Raw genomic sequence first — 17356 nt, 5'->3', positions numbered from 1 at the left:
CATCAGGGAACGTCTGTGAACATACTCAGGTTGATCTCAGGTGGTTTTGAGGCAAGTGGTTTTGGTGGGAAGCCAGGCATGTGCCTGTAGCCCAGAGCAAGGGAAGCTTCCCTCTCCAGGGGAAAAAAGCAAATATGACAATAACTGAATAGCTTGGGGATGACAGATGGGTAGTCAGAGTGGAGAAGAAAGTTGACTCTAAAAGTTGAAACAAACTCCAAATTCCTGGGAAATCCTTCAACTTGAAAACTGCAAGGAAAACAAAAGATAAAGTTGGGAGGGGGAGCCCTATAGATAAAGAGTCTTACAAGACATGTCAACCAACAGCAATGTGTGAATCTTATTTGGATCCTGATTCAAACAAACAACTATAAAAAAAAAATGACATGGGGGGGTACCTGAGTGGCTCAGTCAGTTGAGCATCTGTCTTCAGCTCAGGTCATGAACTCAGGGTCTCCTACCTCGGGCTCCCTGCTCAGCTCAGGGGAGTCTGCTTCTCCCTTTATGCTTTCTCTCTCTCTCTCAAATGAATAAATGAAATCTTTAAAAAAAATGACATTGATGAGATAACTGGAAATTTGATCACTGAATGGATATTTGAAGATAAGGGAATTATTAATTTTTAAGGTATGACAATGGCATTGTGATGGTTAAAAAAAGAGCCCTTATCTTTTAAGATAATTTAAAAATAGTTATAAATGAAATGATAACGATATCTGGGATGTGCTTCAAAATCATACTTTTTGATGCAAACCTGCAGCAAGCCAAGCGAGAAGCATGAGAGTTGATGCAGAGCTGGCGCTGTGGGGGCAAGCAGCGGAGAGTCCTGTGGGCCCTCTTAAACGGGTGGATTGCAGCAGAGTTTGGGTGTGCAAGAGGCAGCGCAGGGAACGGGGGGAAGGACAGACTCCTGACATTGGCATCTTTAGAGGAATAAAGGTATCCAACTGCAGAGGGCCACAACTGACCCAGAGGAGAAACTGGTGGCAGTTAGTGTGGGAACCTTTTAAAAGGATCAGTGCTGAGAGCAGCTGTTAACACAAATGGGCTCTGTTTGCCTCCCCGTTTACAATGTATTATTCTGTGAATCCCTTTCTTGTGAATAATGCAAGGTAATGCTTCCTCGAGTGTGAGGTGCATTTACCAAACATTCCGAGTCGGTGATGAATGGGGTTTCATGACCAGTTACTTCTCCCCTCCTATCAGAGCAATGTGCTCTCAGAAGATGCAACGTGATGGGGTGCCTGGGTGGTGCAGTTGGTTGACCATTGGACTCTTGGCTTCGGCTCAGGTCATGATCTCAGGGTCGTGAGGTCGAGCCCCATGCTGGACTCTGCGCTGAGTGCGGAATCTGCTTCAGTTTCTCTCTCCCTCACCCTCTGCTCCCCCTGCCTCACACGCTCTCTGTCTCAAATAAATAAATAAACCCTTAAAAAAACAAAACAAAACAAAAAGAAGATGTAATGTGCTGACAGGTGATTGCTACCCAAAACATGCAGCACATTCTCAGTCATGGTTAAAGGAACAAGAAGTGGATCTGGGAAGGTGGTCCGAGACCACGGCTGGACAGGAAACGCCAATGGCTAACGTGCTGGTTACCTCTGCAGAATGCATGGAGTAATTGGGTGGCAGCTTTTCCAAGGCAACTGGGAGACAATAGGATCCAGTTTGAAGACGTTCATTTAGGAGAATTGGCAGCCACTGAAACAGATGATGTAAAGAATAAAGCGGTATTTATTACAGCATATAATTCTGGCCATTTATCTAGCTCACAATAATCAAATGCAACTAAATGATGATTAGATATTGACCAGGCCTCTTTTGGGCAGTAATTTCTGTCAAGTTCTTTGCATTTTAAATTCCCTGAGAGCTCCTGAGATAGTAATATCAATGATTTACTGCTTTCAGAGCCGAAGCAGTAGCATTTTTCTTTACAGCCAATGTTTGTGAGTGTCTGGACAACATCAATGTTTATTTTACCTTTTATATTTTTTAAAGAAATAACTTTCTTCTGCTGGGAGGAAAAAGAGCTGGTCTTATACGTGGAGCATATATATGAAATCTGGAAATAATGGACATTGCAATGCTTTTTTATAAAGGAGTATTCTTCCAATATCTATTACCCACAAGCTTGCCATTCCAGAAATTTGTCATCTGCTAAGTCAAGTCATTTCTGCTCTTTGCTGGAATCTGGTCTGGCACATTTTGCTACTTCTGACAGGAAAAAAGCAAGTGAATAGAACCGAGTTGTTTATCCCTGCAGGGACCTCGGAGTCCAACCACTGCAGTGTGAATAGGCAAGTTGGCAAAGACTCACCGAATATCCCAGAAGACTTTCCACGGAGGCTCCCTGCTTCTGCTGACAGCTGATATGATAGAAGGTGAACAGGAGGTGATGATTTACTGTGAGTTTAGCGGGGAGCTTGATTTTCACTTCTTCATAGAAGTCAGGAGACCTGTTTCAAAAGCACATTATACATGAATAACTTTTAGCAAGAACAGTGACTTCTCTGACTATCAGTTGTAACGCCACAGGCCCTTTGCTCCTCAGAATTTGCCTGCTTGGTGTTTTGCTTTTCATTTTGTATCATTCTGCTCCCACACTGAAGATCCTTGAGACCAACTTTTATACCACCAGATATGCTTTGCTTACATAAGATTGCTCACAAACTAAAGGCTTTGTCAGGAAAAAAAAAAAAAAAAAAAAACTCCACAAATAATGGAAAAGTTCAACTTAATGTGAAAAGAACATGAGGCCCCGAGTCTTGCTGTGACCTCCTTTTCTATCTCCACCCCCAAGAACAGGGACTGGCACATGGCTGGGATTCATCAAAGGAATTTGGATTAGCAAATGAATGCTGGTGGGAAAGGAAAGGAACCTGATTTACTGAATTAACAAAGTCCCAGAGACCTAAGGGCGTCAGGTGCATTACTCACTTCAGCCTCATCCCAAGGCAGGAAAGAGGGTTCAGAGAAATACTTCCAATGGATCAAGGTTATCAAACCAGGTTTAAACCTGAGTCCATCTGACCCTCCCTCCCTTACCTGTAAAATGTCAATAACGGTTTGAGACATTATTCTGTGACTCAATTTACCCACAGAATAATGAGGGTTCCATTTCTCTTTTGGACAACTTAAATGTTCTTAGAGTAGATAATAAGGCAGATGGAGACAAGGAGACAGGGAAAGAAGAGCTGGATTTTGCTTCTGGCTCCCTGCAGTATCTCCAGGCAAGTTAGGAAATTTATTTATTTAATACCATAAAACTTCTCTGTATCATACTACATCAGAAGGCTCCAGAAAGTCAAAACAATATTCGTTCTTAAAGACATGTTCTTCTCCCGGTCTTCGTTAATGGCAGGAAGTATGCACCTCCAACAGAGAATCATAGAACTGACATATATTTCCTTTGTCCTTTAGACCCTGAGATATAAACACTTTTGGGAGGAATCACCAAAAGGGGATCCAGAAAAGCCAGGAGATAATGACACAACCGTGGCATATATTTGGAACTCTGAAATGTACTTACTTATTATGGTATGTAATAGCTGTGTATATTTCCTGCAGAAATTCAGGGCCACTGGATTTTCCAAAGATGACCTGTGCACCAATATAGAAAGGACCAAATTAGCAGTGATATTTGGGTGTATCAAATCAACTATCATCAGCCCCATGGCTGTTCTGGTCTCACAAAGCTACATTTTATAAATTAAGGGTGCTGGGTTTACAACTGACCCAACTGCATACAAGAACCAACTGTGAAAGGTAAACTGAGGTCCCAAGGAGCTGTATTAGTGACCAAGAGTCACAGGTTTGTGAGACTGGAAAAATAAAGCCCTCTCCACTCTGCCTCACTGTCTAGAGGCCCGTACTCCAGGCAAAGCCACACAGTTTTTCCCTCAGTTACTCTGGTCCAGGTTCTTTTCCCTCCAAAGACATGGACCTGTTCACTTCGGTGATCAGGACCTTCACTGGCTTGTTGACATGTCTCTGCTATTTAGAAAAAGACACTAGGGGCGCCTGGATGGCTCAGCTGGTTAAGCAGCTGCCTTCGGCTCAGGTCATATCCCGGGGTCCTGGGAAGGAGCCCCACGTCGGGCTCCCTGCTCAGCGGAGAGCTTACTTCTCCCTCTCCCTCTGCCTGCCGCCCTGCCTACTTGTGCTCTCTCTGTGTCAAATAAATAAATAAAATCTTAAAAAAAAAAAAAAAGGAACCTCCTCTGGCCTGACTCAGCCCTGAAGGCATAGGATTTGACTCACCTTTGGGCAAAGAAAACGAGCCTTCTCCTAAATGCAGCAATACTCATGACAAGGTCCCAGGGCTCAGGGAGTGGAGAACAGGCGGGGATTGGCCCTCACTTGTCCCCTCCAAGAAGCTGCTGCACAGCTGTACCTGGCAGCCCTGGGAGCTCTGCTAGGGGCCAGAGCAGAGAGAACAAGGGGAGCCCTCCTTGAGAGCTTCTTTCCCATCACTGTCACAAGAGGATACCTTGCTTTGGGAAGGTGAGTGGGTCAACAGAAGGATCGTTTACAGAAAAAAAAAAAGTAGGTATCTGAAGAATAGAAGCACTGGAAAAAAATTCCTTCAGTAGAAAGGTATAGGAACTGAATTCTAGGACTTAGGGAAAATAGTAATAGCTAACTGCCCATCTCACTTAGTGGCAGATAGGTAAAATAATTCAAATTCTGGTCTTTTGGGTTCCTTAGAGAGTTCTGTACTATATATTTAGTATTTGATTTATGTTTTGCCTCAGGCTGAAGATCCATTCCTGAAGGGTGTTGAGATGGTGTGTGTTTATTTATTTATTTTTAAGATTTTATTTATTTGACAGAGAGAGACACAGCGAGAGAGGGAACACAAGCAGGGGGAGTGGGAGAGGGAGAAGCAGGCTTCCCGCTGAGCAGGGAGCTCGATGCGGGGCTCGATCCCAGGACCCTGAGATCATGACCTGAGCCGAAGGCAGATGCTGAATGACTGAGCCACCCAGGCGCCCCTAGTGTGTGTGTGTTTATCATCACTGGGCAATACTTTGCATTTATCTCCAGACGCCATCTGGGCTTGGGCAGAGTGCAAACATGGCCGACACAGCCGGGGCCGTCTCTCCAGCACTTACACCATTCGGGTGGTATGGAAAGTTTTCATAACATCTTTCAGTGCTCTAAAACGCTCTGCATCCCCAAACTCCACAGATCACTACGGAATAAGTCAGGGAAGAGACTTTCAATTTAGACTGACCCTGTTTCCCCTTCAGCACACTGGGACCAATATCGGACTAGCCATCAGGGCCTTTGCAGGTGCTGATATGTGGGCTTGACCGGACAGACTCTGTACGCTGACAAGCCCTGGATTCTGTCTGCGTGGACCCCAGTGGGAGGCACACACTTATCTCTGTCTTTACCGGCATAGCATCGCTGGCATCCTCTCCACACATAAACTGAATCTTTATTGTAATATTCCGGGCCGATGCCAGTTTGTTAGCAAAGTTCAGCCTCTGTGGGTAGACGTAGAGGAGATTTCTGGAAAAGAAAAAATAAAGAACCAGTGAATACGGTCTGGAGGTTATTGTGGCCAAGTTCTTCCCTGAACGCGAAAGCTTGCACGCATGAGGTAATTATTCCAAAGGAGTTTCTCCTTTCAGAAGTGAATTATTTTTCGAGGAGTGAGTTCTGACGGATTCTTCTTCAGCTGCAGCCAACTGATAATAACCAACACTGTTCTCTGCTCTGCTACACAGCGAGACGGGGTCTCTTGCCGCCTTCGAATATGGAAATCTGCCTAGAGGTAGTATGTCTGATACAAAGAAAGCAACAAGGGGCACCTGGGTGGCTCAGCCGTTAAGCATCTGCCTTCGGCTCAGGTCATGATCCCTGGGTCCTGAGATCGAGCCCCGCACTGGGCTCCCTGCTCCGCGGGAAGCCTGCTTCTCCCTCTCCTACTCCCCCTGCTTGTGTTCCCTCTCTCACTGTATCTCTATCTGTCAAATAAATAAATAAAATATTTAAAAAAAAAAAACAAAGCAACAAAAGGTTCAGCTCATTTTGTTTTTTAATTATTTGTTTATTTGAAAGATTTTCTTTTTAAGTAATCTCTACGCCCAACAAGGGGCTTGAACTCACAACCCTGAGCTCAAGAGTCGCGCTCCACTGTCTGAGCCAGCCAGGCACTCCTCAGCTCATTTTAAACACAATGACCAAAGGCCATGGGCCTAACTTCGTTTCCTTTCTTTCTCTTTTTCCCTTTCTAATCTGTACAAAGCAGTTTCAATTTCTTCTTACCATGGCATTCTAGATGGGCTTAGCTTTCTTTTCCTACCTAAGACGACAGTTCAAACCTCCAGCCCAATAAGCTATATGACAATAACACAAAAACATGAAAAATATATCCATTTATCTGACAGCTATGGGACAGGTACTAGGCTAACTATAATTTTGTATGTTTTTTTCTATTTGCATTTTTACTAGTATATTCCACTAAAAGGTAAGCTCTGGGAAGGCAGAGATTTTTATATGTTTGATCCACTGATGAATCACCAGCAGTTGGAATAGTGCCTGGGACATAGTAGGTGCTAACTAAGTATTTGTTGACTAGAAAAACAAATGTGTATTTTTTTGATGAATCATATTCCTGACTCAAAGAAATAATGATGTTAACATTCACAGAGCACTTATCCTGAGCCAGGCAACGTTCCAAATACTTTCTTTTTTCTTAAAGATTTTATTTATTCATTAGAGAGAGAGAGAAAGAGTATGAGTCGGGGGGAGAGGCAGAGGGAGAGGGAGAAGCAGGCTCCCCACTGAGCAGGGAGCCCGACACGGGGCTCGATCCCTGGACCCTGAGATCATGACCTGAGCCGAAAGAAGACCCTTAACCATCTAAGCCACCCAGGCAGCCCCCAAACACTTCTTATTTATTAAACTGTTAAATTCTCATAATTATCCTATAAGTAGGTTGTGTCATTGTCATGTCGCAAATAAAGAAAAAAGTGAGATACAGAGAGGTTACATAACTTGCCCCAAATTACATAGGTAGGCAATGTCAGTCGGGAAGTAAAGTCAGGAAGTCTGGCTCTCTCTCATGCGTTCCCTCTCATCAGACCCCCACTGAAATGACAAGAATGACCTTGCCATACCGTGTTACTCATGACATCCCTCAGTGACAAGTCTGCCTAACTTTCTGGGTCCTACTAACATATAAGTGTCGACAGGATACAAGGACTGACTCAAGTGTCCCCTTCTTTGGGCAAATGTCTTGTGTTCCTCACACTTGGCCCACTATTCTAACTCCTAGGTAGCACATTCACCCCGGGACAGATACATTCTTGTTCCAAAGGCTTCCAAGATGACAAAACAACTTTGTGTGAATTAGACACCAGGAGAGGAGTGACTGTGAGGGACCAGGTGACCAGATTTTCCTTTAGTGGATGTAGGTTCCTGTAAGAGTTTACAAAGACTTGCCTATTAATCCATACAAGGGTTTCTCAACCTCACCGGTAGTGACATTTGGGACTGACAATTCCTTGTTGTGGGGCTGTTCCATGCATTGTAGGACATTCAGCCCCATTGCTGGCCTCTCTCTTCCCACTAGACATTAGAAGTATTGCCCTCCTTCTCAGTCCCGACAATCAAAAATGTCTCCAGAAATTGCCAAATGTCCCTCAAGGAGCCGAAATCACCCCCGTTTGAGAACCACTTATTGACGCATGGGAATTTGCGCACTAAAGATCCGTACATTGATCCCCGGCCGATTTCCCATCTTTGATAGACACAGTCAATACCATTCATTGGGTCCATATTCAAATGTAAAGTACGCTGCACTGGAAGAGGGTGAAGTCAATGCTCAAGTATAAGGCAGAAGATGAAAAATCCTTATCTGTGTAATTTATGAGGTCTGTTGACAGGGAAATCAAAAGAGAAGGACTAAGCTGGCAATGACTCTGTTCCTGCAACTCTAACACCTTTGTTGTAATAAGCAGTTTGATCCTGCCATCACGTGTGGGTGGAAATGGTCATTTCAGACCCATGTCTGCATAAACGTCCAGATTTGCTCCATGGCTCTTCCTTGCTATGACAGTATCAGCAGGGACAACCCTAAAAACCACAACCCCAGACAAGACCAAGTGAATGGGCTGAGCGAACCCACTCCTGATGGACCAGTCTTGACAGCCCCCAGTGATTTGGTACCAGACATATAAATTAAGAGCGAGCCATGTGACAAGAGTTAACGTTCAAGGGAGAGCTTCCTGAACAACCAGGAACGGATGTACTGATGCTCAGAATCCCATTTTCATAATAAAATTTCAGAGTTTGAAATTCTGTTCTGTAATATAGTTCATGCAAATTATCATTGTTAAAAGCAAAGATACTTATTTCCCTGAGTGTCGTACAACCTTTAGTCTTACGCCAGGCTTCAAGCAAGGTGCATTCCATTAGCCTGCTGGTCACTGAAAGCCAAGCACAAACCCAGCTGCTGCCTGGGCTCTTCTGCAGAACCCCGGCACATGGCAAAACATTAACAAATATGTGGGGAAGTAGAGGAGGTGGGCAACCAAACGCTGCAGGGAGAGACTGGGGAGATAAAGATATGCAGGTTCATGTGCACCCTGAATTGCTTCGAGAGGGAAAGAGGCAGCTCCTTTCCCTAAATGTTTTGACTTCAGAACTCATTTCATTAATCTATTCTTTCATGGTATATTTAACATGTGTAATGTTCTGAGAAATCACTTGGGAAAACACTGATATAAACTTATCTGGGGACAGAGGAACATCCCACACCAAGGGAGGAAAAATGCACACAGACTCTCTGCTGAAACAGTTTTGCAGGATAATGAGTGAAGGCTCTCGGGTATTCAAGGAGAGAAAATGCAACTTGGAATTACCAAGAACACACAGCAGCTGTTACCTTGCTTGTGCAAGTTCAAAGGCCAAGGATGCAAATAAATAGCATTCCTATGTCTTACTTTACCCCAGACTCTCTGTATTGGGTGACTCGCTGGAGGCAGAATGGGGGTGACACAGTGCTGGGGACAGATCTGAATCGCTCTATCTTGTGACGTCTCCAGGCCACTCTGCCTCGGGCACGGATGGTCTGGCATGGTACGCACACTTCCCTTGCCTCTGGCCTTCCCTTGCCTCTGTTTCCAACTCTTTCTAGCTACCGTCCCGTCCTCTTATGGATCTCCTGTGATCTCAGGATCACCGCTGGCCGTAAATGGCCAACTGCATTAACTGCTTCCTACACTGAAGTGAAAAAAGAACATAAATGAAAGGGCACAGAGGCCCTGGAAGGGAAAGGGACAGTTTGTCCTCTAGGAGTTAGCCACGGAGTAGTGCTGTGACCGAGCCCGTGGCTGTGCCAGTGGCACCTTCCAGATCTTGCTCTGTCAGACGGAGGGAGCGCAACTGGGAGGCTGTTAGGAATGGACATGGATGTAGTAAGGAGGACAGAAGGCAGTCCAAAGTTGGGTGTGGGCACGTGGCTGGGGGTAGCGACCCCTCTCTGCTCACGCTTGCTTATCTTTGTGGCCACCGCTCCCCTCTGCAGAGTGAATGTTTACCGAGTGGTCATGTCAAGAGTGGGTAAGGGTGTTGGCTCTGGAGCCAGAGAGCTGACCGTGGGCAAGTTACTCAGCCTTTCCAAAGCCCCAGTCAGGCTAACAGTCGTCCCCACCTCGCAGGGCTGTGGTGTGCATTAATGAGTAACTATCCTTAATTATTAAGGACAGTTATGATGATGATGATTTCCTGCACACAGCAGGGTCAGATACACACCACAACCTACAGGCTCCACTCCAAACCACCCTCTTGTCTCACCTGGACCACTGCAATGCCTTCAAGTCATCTCTTGACTTTTACACTTGCCCCTTATAATTTACTCCTTATGTATCAGTCAGGAGGACCTTTTCAAAACTGTAAAACAGATTATGGCAGGCCCCTACAAGGGATTCCCAAACTTCTCATTATGAGCCCTACATGATCTGGCCCCTGGCAATTCCTCTGACCCCATCGATCATTACTTTCCCGCACTAGCCTTTTTTTTTTTTTTTTTTTAAGATTTTAGTTATTTATTTGACAGAGAGAGACACAGCGAGAGAGGGAACACAAGCAGGGGGAGTGGTAGAGGGAGAAGCAGACTCACTGCTGAGCAGGGAGCCCGATGCCGGGCTCCATCCCAGGACCCCGGGATCACGACCCAAGCCGAAGGCAGATGCTTAAGCAACTGAGCCACCCAGGAACCCCTTCACTAGCCTTTTTTCAAGGCCTAGAACATTCTAAACTGATTCTCAACTGACAGGGCTTTTGTACCTGCTGTTCCCAGTTCTCTAAAGGACTGGTCCCTTCTTATCTCTTAGGTTTCAGCTCACATGTCCTATATCATCAAAGAGATCTTTCCTATCATCCTCTAGAGTTGGTCCACTCCAAACTCTTTCTCACACACAAACTCTCTCTTTTATAGCCATGATTATGAAAGCAATATGATTTTGACAATATGTATTCATTTTTCAATCTTGAATAGCTGAAAAGTACAGAAAAGTATAAAGAATAAAATATCAACTACCTAATATCCTACTACATTGAGAAAAATCACTGTTCAGAATAGCCTATTTCCTTCTGTCTTTATTTCCTCTGTACGTTAAACAGTTTTATCCTACTATATATATGAAGCTTTATCTTGATTTTGTATCATTTAATGTTCAGTTACGACTGTTTTCCCAATGAACATGATTTTAATGCCTACATGATAATTCCATGTGATGAATATGCCATCATTTATACCAGTTTCCAAAAAGAAGCATTCGAGTTATTTCCTTTTTCTCAGTTATTAAGCTGTGATGAACACTTTATCTATCTTGTCCCTCTGCAATATAATGCAGTTTTGGAAAAATCTCTTTAGGTTCTGTAAAGTTCAATTTCTTCACCTTTGAATTAATTGAAAAAAACACCAATCCACCTTTCATTATTCTGAGCTTGAAGAAATAATGAACCAGAGTTTGTAAAAATGCTTTGAAGTAGCTGGAGGAAAGGGTCTGTGTAAATCACAGCGGATAAGCAGGTGAGCTGTCCCCACACTCTTCTCCCATGTCCCAGTACAGGGGCACCGCCTACCTCGCCCACCCATCCCCCCAACACTGGTCCACAATTTTGCACACTGCTTCCATAGGAATGGCAAACCCTCGTGCTCAAACATCATCACCATGGGCACTCAATGCCCTGCCCCATACTGAACGCACTTTCTACGGGACACACAGCTGGAAGGAAACTTCCAGAGAATTTAGCTCAACATCCCTTTTTGCAAGCCTGGAACCTGCCTCCAGGGAGGTTAAATGGCTTTACCTAAGCATTTTTTTAGGAAGGTGAATCTCCCAAGGATCATTATATTTCTTATCGCAACAATGCTACGTGATGTGTTTTGTTAAATATGCATTCTTTGAAAGAAAATGAATATATGAAAATAGGAATGTTGTCTCTTGGGAGGGAAGATCTACCTGCATGCTCAGTAATTTGGAGAGCCTAAACCAGGTAAGATTATCAAGAAACTGATAAATGGGCTCATATGTTTTATATGTGATAAATTACATGCCTCGTGTTACCTAGAGAAAAATCCCAAGAATTATGTCATCTAACGATTTTTGAGAAGGTAACCCATAAGCAAGATGAAACTCACTGGTTCTGGCTGAGTGATTTTGAAAGCTGCTTTAGTCCGGGCAGGCCCGGTGTATACACATGGCATTGAGTACAATCTCATTTTCCCCAAACACAGACAAGAATGGCTCTCCTTGGTCCTATGCATCATGACATTTAACAGAACATGTGGCATTCATCAACAGCTTTCTTTCCAGAGCCATTTCAGATGGCTTCTCTTGATAACAAACTGTTTTGGAAACTTCGAATTTTTTCTACTGATTCCTCAACAGCCCCTCCACTGATTTTTGAACTGCTCTAAGTGAGCAGCTACAGGAAGTCAGAAGCTAACTTGTGGAAACGTTATTCTTAGATGGAACTGGTGACCACACTCTCTGCTTGGGACTGTCTTCTACTTCCTTTGCTGAAAACGGGTTGACACGGGACCTAGAAATCTTGCAAAGCCATAATGCAAAAAATACAAGTTTGGTTCCTGCTCAGTTTAGCCCAACGTCTATCCCATACGAGAAAACAAAGAGAAGAACCTGCCCCTATCACTTATCCCAAAGATGACATCTGTGTTCTCTTCTAGGAGTTTCTCCAGCTTGGAGTGCAGCTCAAGGAGCAGGTGAGCTACAGCAAAGAGAACACTGGACACTTGTTTAAATAAGTGGACACTTTGCTCTCTAGCCGAGCTAACACAAGTGAGCCAGCAGGAGAGAAGGCAGAGCCTTGAGAGGAGAACTTGGCAAGAGGAACGAAGGCCTGCGTCAGCTGGTTGCTGAGATCCAGCAGCAGCTTGTTTCTGGTGTGAAGCAGAGGGAGAAATCTAACAAACAGCTCAAGTTACTGGAGCTGGGGGATACTGTAGTCTTCAAGGTAGGTGGGCTTATCTCTGACAAAGGGGGTGGATGTCATCATGGTGAGTGGATCATTATTGAGAACCTCAGTTCACTGTGATTTTGACAGATGGGAAAATAAGCCACAATGGTAAGAATCATCAAGTTGGGAGTTATTTCTCCTGTGAAAAAACCCAGATAAGAACAGTGGCAGTACAGATTAACCCTCTGTGATACTAATGTTTCCGTGTCTTCCATTGCTGGCAATGGCAACCTAAACTATGTTTGGAATTAAAAAAAAAAAATTGTGTCCCTTGCTCCCAAAGTAATGGATGGAGGACCACTCAGTCATGTCATGAAGCTAGAAACCTAGCCTTCTATACTCAGAATATTCTATCTACAGGGTGTCGGAAATGCTAAAGACCACCAAAGGATTAACTACAGTTGTTTCAGATCAAACAATCCTTGGTATCTCCTGTATCTCCTTGAAAGTGAGCCTGAAGTCTGGTAAGGGGCTTATCCTCCTTGCATAATGCTGAGTGAGAATTCAGAACATAAAATTTTATCTCTGACAGGGCTGCAAATATTCAAACACTGAATATGCGCAGAGGTACAGTCTAACAGATGATACGGGGAAATAAAAAAAAATTTGGAAATGGAACTGGTGTCAGTTTTGACTTTCTATTATTTCTGTACAGAACCTGTAACAAAGTAGTACCTACTTTAAAAAGGGGAGAGGCGCCTGCGTGGCTCAGTCGGCTAAGTGTACGCTTTCTGCTCGGTTGTGCTCCTGGGGTCCTGGGATCAATCCCTGCATCAGGCTCCCTGCTCAACGGGGGAGTCTGCTTCTCTCTCTCCCTCTGCCCTTCCCCCCTGCTCGTGCCCTCTCTAATAAGTAAATAAAATCTTCAAAAATTTTTAAAAAGGAGAAAAAATTTTAATTGCTGATTTTGTGATTGGAGCTGTCGCCACCGTCTCTTGAAGATCAATAACGCCCGAAACTGAAGATGGGCTTGCATGGAGACCCGCAATCATCGGTCCCTACCAAATGAGACAAGGGGTAGAAATGTCCTTTATAAAACTACAAAATGCTCTGCCAGGGTAAGGTGGACGTCACCTGTAAGAAAAAGATTGGAGACCGTCTCCCACGCAGTGATCCCTGAGAAGCGCTCCGTCAGCTGCAAAGGCTGACGTCACCGAGGACGAGTGGCCCATGAGGCCTGCGCCAGGCCGCAGAGTGGCTTCGGCGCGCAGGCGCCAACAGGGGGCGGGGCTGTGAGGCCTCAGTCCCGGAGTCCACGCTCCGCAGGGGCCCGGTCCATCTCTCTCGGGGGTTTCCCTCTCCGTCTTTCAATGTCTCTCTGTCTCCGTCTGTCTTCAATCTGTGTGTGTCTGCCTTTTTTTTTTTGTTTTAAGCTCCCGCTCACTTTCTTTCTTTCTCTGTGTCTCTCTCTCTGGGACACCTTTCCCCCCAGCCTCTCAGCTAATGACCAAATGCCCTTGATGAGGGAACGCTCTTCCAGTTCCTGCAGGCACCCATTTCCTTCCACGTGTGCAGGGATCAGGATTTCCCGCCAAGACCCGGGGCTGGCTTGTGGGCAGGGCCACTGTGCCCTCAGGATGACAGGCGCAGAGCCTCAGGTCTAGGAACATCTTAGGATGTCCCAAAAATGTCTGAGGCCTCCAACATTATTAGCTCCAAAATATGAAAATAAAACTTCAATATCACCATTAATGATTTTATTTTTTTTTTAAGTTTATTTAGGTAATCTCTACACCCAAGATGGGGTTTGACCTCAGGACCCTGAGGTCAAGAGTCACATGCTCTTCTGACTGAGCCAGCCAGGCGCCCTGTGATTTTAAATTAAATGCTTACCACATAGGACATTTTGTCAATTCGTCAATGGCAACTCTACTGACTTTAACCTATAGGTGAAAAAAAATTTCCCCCACTTTGCAGACTGTTATATATAATTATACATAAAGAATATGTAGCAAATGGGGAAGTAGGTGCATCTCAATATGTTTTAAATGACATGTGGTCAGGTGCTTCAGGTTTAGGGAGACCTTAAAAGGATCTTGGCTATGGATATGGGCTAGGAGGAGTTTTGCTATTTTATTAATGTTCCTAAAGCTTGAGACACAAGTGTTGGTTTAACAGCAGACCACTAGCAATACACACTGAACTGAAGTAGATGGGCTAGTAAATTAGTACCTAGCTCTCCTGATACAACGTACTGAAACAGCTGTCTATATAAAAAGCTCTCCACTTTTCTAAACCTGCTCAACCTACTTTGGTAATTTCAAAAGTGTTTCTTTTTTTTTTTTCTTGTGTTTAAATAAACTCTTCCTTTCTAGCCCTTTCTGCAAAGACAGAGCCAGAGAACTGATGAACTGTGTGCTGAAGTGCTGAAATGCAGCAAAACCATGTGCATGAATGAGATGCCCTCATTCAAAAACTATGGGAAGAGGTTGGGGGCTCAAACAGCTTTTAGTACTTTGTTAGCAACTGACTTTGATTCAAACAGAACGAAATTCAAAAGCCTGTTAATAGCTGTGATCTGAAGTTGTCTGTGTCTTTTACTCAGGCATTCCAAAGAAAATTGCAAATCTAGATACATTCTTTTAAGGTTACTTATGCAAGATGAGCCGCTAAGGAGGTGGTTTTATTTATCATTCACATTTCAGTGCCAGGAAAATATATTTTAAATGTAATAATAAAAATAGCTAACATTATTGGGGCGCTTGGGTGGCTCCGTCGATTGAGGCTCTGAATCTTGATTTTTGCTCAGGTCATGATCTCAGGATCGTGGGATTGAGTCCTGCGTTGGGCTCTGTGCTCAGCGGGGAATCTGCTTGGAATTTTCTCTCCCTCTCCCCCTCTCCCCCATGCTCTCTCTCTCTCTCTCTCTCTGTCTTTAAAATAAATAAATCTTTTTTAAAAATGGCTAACATTATTGAATTCTTACTGTGTGCAGGCACTATTCCAGCCACCCATGACAGGTAGTATGATTAGCTTCACTTGGCAGATGATAAAACAGAAGCACAGAGAAGATGCACAACTTGCGCAAGGTAACACAGCTAGCAAATGGCACAGTGGAATTCAGATCCAGGTGCCCTGGTGTTAGACCCAGCGGACATAACCATTGCTAATTCTAACAACAACTGTCTCTTTGGTCCACAGACTCTCCAGAACTTTATTATAATGTGATCTTTCATTATATTATTTACAAGGGCAAAAGGATGTTTGCCCAAATTGTACGGTGCTTTTTTTTAAGATTTTATTTATTTGAGAGAGAGAGAGAGCACAAGCGGGGTAAGGGGCAGAAGGAGAAGCAGGCTCCCTGCTGAGCAGGGAGCCCAACACGGGACTCGATCCCAGGATCCTGGGATCATGACTTGAGCCAAAGGTAGCTGCTTAACCAACTGAACCACCCAGGTACCCCTGTATAACTTTTTTAAAAGGTTTGAAATAACATAATTAACTTCAAAGATGAGAGTGTCCCTAAGTATTAGAGGGTTTGACGTTTTAAATACATCAAGAGCAAATTGAAGTTAGAAAACTTAGAGCTCAATATTTGATATATTCTAGAATTACCCAGGAAACCTGCAAACCTAATTATTTTAAGTGGGAGCATGCTTTGTAAAGACATGCTTAAGAGTGAGCTAAGGCTTTGCAACTTAAAGAATGTCTGGGGAGGAGCAGGGTCAGCATCAGCACCACCTGGGAGCCAGTTAGGATGAATCACAGACCTGCTGAATCAGAACCTGCATTTTAACAACTAATTGTAATTCAAATGCACATTCAAGTTTGAGCAGGACTGATCCATGAGAACTGGTCTGTTTTTAATTTGGCAGGTATATGAATCCCAGAGTTCACTGTGTTTCTTTTTTCTTTCTTTCTTTCTTTTTTTTTTGCTTGGCGCTAGAAAGCTCAAGGTCACACGTGCAGCTAACTTTTTAAGGAACTGTCAAGGACATTAAGATATATTCTATTATTAACCTTACCCAGATTTAGATTGACTTTCCTACCCTTATTTCCTCTCACCCAGAAATTTTATACTTGTTATACAGTCTCCATAAGCTGCCTCAGATAATTTGTAGAATGAGATTTATAAATAAATGCATATAAATAAGGCATTTTCCATGTCCCGTCTTGTCATTCTATGGGTCTCATGCCATTATTTGTGGTTGTTCCCGTTTCTAATACTTCGGTTAGATCAAAGCACAAATTCACAAAGGAATCTGTGAACAGTGGAAGGAGAAACCCTCCCGTGTAGGGTGAAGAGCACGTTCCAGCTTCAGAAATCTGAGCAAGAGAAAAGGACTGTGACTGTCCCAGGGCACCACGCAGAGCACCCCCCCGAGGCTGCCCGCCCTGGGAAAAAGCACAAGATTAGAAGGAGGCCCTGAGGATGCTTTCACAAGCAGCAATTGGCCCCTCGGTAATCTCTGTGCTCTGCTGGCCAGGCTGCAATGTTTTGGATAAATGCTGCTACTGTACTCTGAACTTTGGGGACCTCTCCCCGCCACCCCCACCAACAGCAAATGCAGTTAGGAAGCGGAGACAAAATGTTACCAAACTGTTTAGAAACTGCAATAAATGACCCAATAGTCTCTCTCTACAGTCCTGTTAGGTCTAAAAAAAAAAATGCACTCAAAACCAGAAATCAAATAAGAGAGAGAGAAAAAGCAAAACAACAGTAAACTCTCATAACTCTTATTATACCACTTTTAAAGATTGGGGGTGGGGGGAGTTGGATGTCCTTGCTTTCTCAACTGATGAATGACAGTGTGAACACCACATACAGTCTCTTTACATAGAACACTGTCTTTGAACATGAACTAAATACAGCTCCTACATTTGCAGAGCACCTTTTCTATTACATCAATCCTGT

The 17356-nt window shown here is 43.9% G+C and overlaps 1 protein-coding gene across 4 annotated transcripts in view; it reads right to left on the bottom strand.

The window, feature by feature from the left end:
- DOCK8 (dedicator of cytokinesis 8) overlaps positions 1-17356 on the bottom strand; it is a 220694-nt gene that overhangs the window by 83981 nt on the left and 119357 nt on the right. For all 4 annotated transcript variants that reach the window (XM_027614627.2, XM_027614629.2, XM_027614630.2 and 1 more), the window contains 4 exons: positions 5400-5517; positions 3530-3600; positions 2318-2456; positions 1600-1701 (listed from right to left, as the gene is read on the bottom strand). In XM_027614627.2, the coding sequence (XP_027470428.1) occupies positions 1600-1701; positions 2318-2456; positions 3530-3600; positions 5400-5517 (430 nt within the window). The remainder of the gene's footprint in view (positions 1-1599; positions 1702-2317; positions 2457-3529; positions 3601-5399; positions 5518-17356) is intronic.

Source organism: Zalophus californianus, chromosome 13 (genome assembly GCF_009762305.2).
Source record: "Zalophus californianus isolate mZalCal1 chromosome 13, mZalCal1.pri.v2, whole genome shotgun sequence".
NCBI lineage: Eukaryota > Metazoa > Chordata > Mammalia > Carnivora > Otariidae > Zalophus > Zalophus californianus.
Note: the sequence above shows the minus strand (reverse complement) of the source record. Positions and strands in the feature narration are given on the sequence as shown.